General features: G+C 48.2%; 1 protein-coding gene across 1 annotated transcript in view; it reads left to right on the top strand.

Annotated features, from left to right (window-relative positions):
• The window catches only part of EPHB4 (EPH receptor B4), a 15,582-nt gene that overhangs the window by 9,584 nt on the left and 1,336 nt on the right, over positions 1–4,662 (top strand). Inside the window, exons 9-12 of the mRNA XM_039848932.1 lie at positions 2,135–2,367; positions 2,671–2,820; positions 3,218–3,411; positions 3,602–3,757. Of these exons, the coding sequence (XP_039704866.1) occupies positions 2,135–2,367; positions 2,671–2,820; positions 3,218–3,411; positions 3,602–3,757 (733 nt within the window). The remainder of the gene's footprint in view (positions 1–2,134; positions 2,368–2,670; positions 2,821–3,217; positions 3,412–3,601; positions 3,758–4,662) is intronic.

A 4,662-nucleotide genomic window follows, 5' to 3' on the forward strand; every position in this document is an offset into this window, starting at 1 on the left:
GGCAGTTGACCCTAGTATATAAGGGATCATCATTTGTCTTTTTGACAAAATTTTCTCAGTTCCTCTTGAGCACCAGCCACTGTCTTAGGCCTCAGGAATAAAGCCATGAACATCTCTACTCTTGGGAAACTGATAGTGTAATGGGAGAGACTGAAAATTAACAAGTAAATAAGCTTTTCTAAAAAGTAAACAGGTAGTTTCAGATGTGAAAAATAAATAAGGTCATGGAATAATGGCTAGAGATGATGGGGAATAGCTTATTTTTGTCACTTTAACAGGTTTTATTGAATTATTATTCTTTTAACTTCACAGTGCTTTTTTTAAAAATTCAAAACATTTTCCTACATAACAAAATAATATTGCATTTAATAAAGTTACAACAACTCTGGTATCCTCTAATATCCACATTTCCCCAGTTGTCCCCTAAATGTCCCTTACTGTTGGTTTATCCAAACCATCGTGCAGTTTTGTGATCAAGCATTGTCCTGGTGGTTATTGTTTTTGAGCCTCTTCTAAATCCAGGACAGTCCCTTGTCATGACCATGGCATGTTGAAGAACTGGGCTATTTGTTCCCTTGGTTATCTCATCTTGTGGATTTATCAGATTCTTCTCTGTGGGGTCATTTAGCTCATTTCTCTGTATTTCCTATAAGAGAAGCTATGTATAATATTGTGACATGTTCAAAAGTAAACCTAGTTGGCCAACCTATATTGGGGGTGCTGTGAAGTTAACACCCCATGAGGAGACACAGGCCATCCGGATCCCACCATGAGTGATGCTAAGGTTGACCTGGAATAGTGTGATGATGGCCCGACCCTCCCTGTGGGCACGGGAGTCTGTTCCATTGGTACCAGACTGAGATCTAGTAGCAGGAAGGGGAAAGGGAGTCTGTTTTACAAGAGATGACATTTGAGTAGATTGGAAAGAGCCAGCCTTGAAAAGATGGTGGAGGAGAAGTGTGTTGAGGGCAGAGAGTAGAGACCAGAGTAGGCAGGAACTCAGCAGGTTCAAGAAGCAGAAAGGCCGGTGAGGCTAAACCCAGGGAGCAGAGGACCCATGGTGTACCCTGATGTAGATGGTGGCCAGGCCTTGTGGCCTTTGTCCAGAATTTGAGTTTGATTGGAAGTTCCAGGGGAAGCCTTTGGAGGGATTTTAGTAGGAGTGTGAGGTGGTTCAGGAGATTCCTTTGGTGGGTGCTGGGGAGCAAGAACAAAAGGAAACCAATGAGGAGACTTGAAATCATTCAGGTTGTTAGGGTTGCAGTGAGGTGCAGAGAAATGGTTGGATTTGGGATAGGTTTTGGAAGCAGGGCCAGTAGAACTTGCTGATGGATTATAAGTGGCAGGTGAGGAAAAGAAAGGAAGGAATCATGGAGGCTCTGAGGTCTATACCCTGAGTATCTGGCAAGAGGTGTTTCCATGAACTGTGATTTGAGGTCTGGGCTAAGTGTAGGCTTGGAAGATGGATTCAGAATTCATTTTTTGGACTCTGTTCCTGGCCCTGCAGAGATGCCAAGGGTTCCCTGCATGCTAGCTGAATCTAGAAGATGGGATTAGTTAACCATCTATAACTGGTTGGCTTACCCGGTAAGAGCAAACTATAAAGGCCAAGGTTGGGATTTAGACCTTGGTTTTGGCACTGTGGTCGCTGATCATATCCTAATTCTTCACTGTTCTCTCAGTTGGTCCAAGAGGGCTGAGTGGGATTTTGGCTAGATCAGCACAAATGGGTGTCTACCTGTAGACAGTGCAGAGAACACTGTTGTCATAACTCTGTTGCTGATAAATAAAAAGAACATATTAAATCAAAAGCATTTGTTAAGTATTTCCCAGATATAAAGCACCATATTAGGTTAAATGGAAGAAAAAATTTAAATCTCTTCTTACAATCGAATTAACAGAGAACGAATGCACATATTTGAAATAGGAACCACTTATAAGTATTGCATTATGTCATGATAGCGCAGTAAGAGCTCAGAGAACTCGGGGTAAGATAAAAGAGGAGAGTTTACCTGGAAAGTCTGTAGACCTGCTTTACAGGTGAGTGTGAGATGGGTCTGAAAGTGCCAGATACAGTTTAGAATGTGGAAGGATGGGAGAATGGAGGGTGAGCTGTCCTAACTATGCCCCTCTCCCTTTTCTGGTCTCCAGCTGAATGACGGACAGTTCACTGTCATCCAGTTGGTGGGCATGTTACGGGGCATTGCCTCAGGCATGCGGTACCTTGCTGAAATGAGCTACGTCCACCGAGACCTGGCTGCCCGCAACATCCTGGTCAATAGCAACCTTGTCTGCAAGGTTTCTGACTTTGGCCTTTCCCGATTCCTGGAGGAGAACTCTTCTGACCCTACCTACACAAGCTCTCTGGTGAGGCTGGGGAACTGACATAGGAACTAGGTTCTTACGGCCAGGTGGAAAGGAAAGGTTGGAAAGGTGGGAGGCTGGGGGGTTGACAGCTCTGATCCAGGGACAGGAGGTAGGAGCAGACCACGGATTGGGTGGTCAGCTCTGGGAACCCAACTTTCAGGTGTCGAGGAAAAGAATTGGAGAGCTGAGTGCTTGGGCCCCAGAAAGAAAGGAGGCCTGAGTTAGGAGGAAAAGAGAAGGCTGGGAGCAGAGTTCCTGGGTCTTGTGAGATCCTCAGTTCATCTTTACTTTCTTCATCTGTAGGGAGGAAAGATTCCAATCCGATGGACAGCCCCTGAGGCCATTGCTTTCAGGAAGTTCACATCTGCCAGTGATGCCTGGAGCTATGGTATTGTGATGTGGGAGGTCATGTCATTTGGAGAACGGCCATACTGGGATATGAGCAATCAGGATGTAAGTGTCCCACAGCCCTACCAAGCTTTCTTGGAATGGCCTCACCTGGGATGTGGGGTAAGGGTAGGGTTCCATGAGAGCTCATCACTGCTTGAGATGATGAAGGTGGCACAGTGTTGATCTTTGTACCCAAGAGTTTGATACAACATGTCTAGTCACAGAAGGACACAGGGATAGAGGGCAGGATTGGGAGGTTACACATCTGGATCAGAGCCCAAGAAGCTGCTGGGGCATTGAGCTACAGCCAGCCTCAGCCCCGGCTAGGAAGACCTCCATATTTGCCGCAGTGAGGGGCTGTAGCACCCATCCTGGCATCTGCAAAGTTGCCATTTCTCTGGGGCCCTTTGGCATCCTCATTCTCCCTGGACATCCTCATCCATTGCTTCTGTCATTCCAGGTGATCAATGCCATTGAACAGGACTACCGGCTGCCCCCTCCCCCAGACTGCCCCACCTCCCTACATCAGCTCATGCTGGACTGTTGGCAGAAGGACAGGAATGCACGGCCCCGCTTCCCCCAGGTGGTTAGCGCCCTTGACAAGATGATCCGGAACCCTGCCAGCCTCAAAATCGTAGCCAGGGAAAACGGCGGGTGAGGACCCCTGAGACTGGGCCCTCCTTCCTGCACTTGGTCATCCCCCTGAGAACTTGCCTTCCCCCCAAAAAGTGTCTGTCCCTTTGGTGTGGGATTGTCCCCATCTGCCTCTCCAAGGCTGGGCTCAGTGTCCCCACCCTGACACAGCCCTGGTACTCAGTACATCTTTCCTATCCTTGCCTCCCAGGGCCTCACACCCACTCCTGGATCAGCGACAGCCTCACTATTCAGCTTTTGGCTCTGTGGGTGAGTGGCTTCGAGCCATCAAGATGGGAAGATACGAAGAAAGTTTTGCAGCTGCTGGGTTTGGCTCCTTCGAGCTGGTCAGCCAGATCTCTGCTGAGTAAGTCGTGGCAAAAGCTGGAGGTGGGGGTTAGAGCCAAGCAGTCATAGGGGCACCTGGGGACCAGAATCAGGCCCACGGGTTCAGCAAGGGCCTTTGGGATCAACTCTTGGTGCCAGTTGTTTTCTAGAGCACTTACCCCAAAGCAATAATAGCTGCTGGGGCCAAGAGCCCAGGGAATCTTCCTGGCCAGCTGTGTCCCCCTCACCCCCTTGCACCATCTCAGCCCTGGTCCATCTCACTCCCTGCCTGGCAATCTGTATCTATCTTGGGGCATCTATCTGCATTCCAGACCCCGCTCTCACATTAACAATGTGTCAGCTCTGGATGTTTTTCCACCCATAAAAGGAGAAGATTGAACTAGGTTTTGGAGAACCTTTCCAGCTTTAATGTTAAATGGTTTTATGGTTCCAGTGCTTCCCAAATAGTTCTTTCCTAGTTTACATCTCTCTGGTATATCTCCTTTCTGCCTTCCCATTTCCCTCTCAAGGACTATTCTGGCCCCAGATTTGAATAACAAATAGAAGGAATAGAAATCTGGAACCTGAGTATCTGGGAGCGGGCCTGGGTACTCTCCTCCCAAACTTGTTTTAGCCTCACCTTGACACAGGTTCTTGCTCCCCATTTCCTACCTCTTCTTTTTTTCCTTATCTCAGTCTCCAGGCCTCAGGATGGAGGGGGAAGGTAGTTTGTTTTTCCCTCTTCCCTCCCCTTCCTCTCCACCCAGCCCTTCCTCTCTCAGGCCTTTTCCTTCTGATTTCTCCTTTAAAGCAATCTGTGCAGCCCCTTCCCCCACCCTCATTTTGTGGGGCTATCTCTTTTGTTCCTCCCCTTCTCTGATCCTCTTTCTTAATCCTTGCTGGAGCATCCATCCAAGCCGCAGCCCCCACCTCCCGCCTCTTGAC

Source organism: Pteropus medius, unplaced genomic scaffold (genome assembly GCF_902729225.1).
Source record: "Pteropus medius unplaced genomic scaffold, Ma_sr-lr_union100, whole genome shotgun sequence".
In the NCBI taxonomy this organism is placed as follows: domain Eukaryota; kingdom Metazoa; phylum Chordata; class Mammalia; order Chiroptera; family Pteropodidae; genus Pteropus; species Pteropus medius.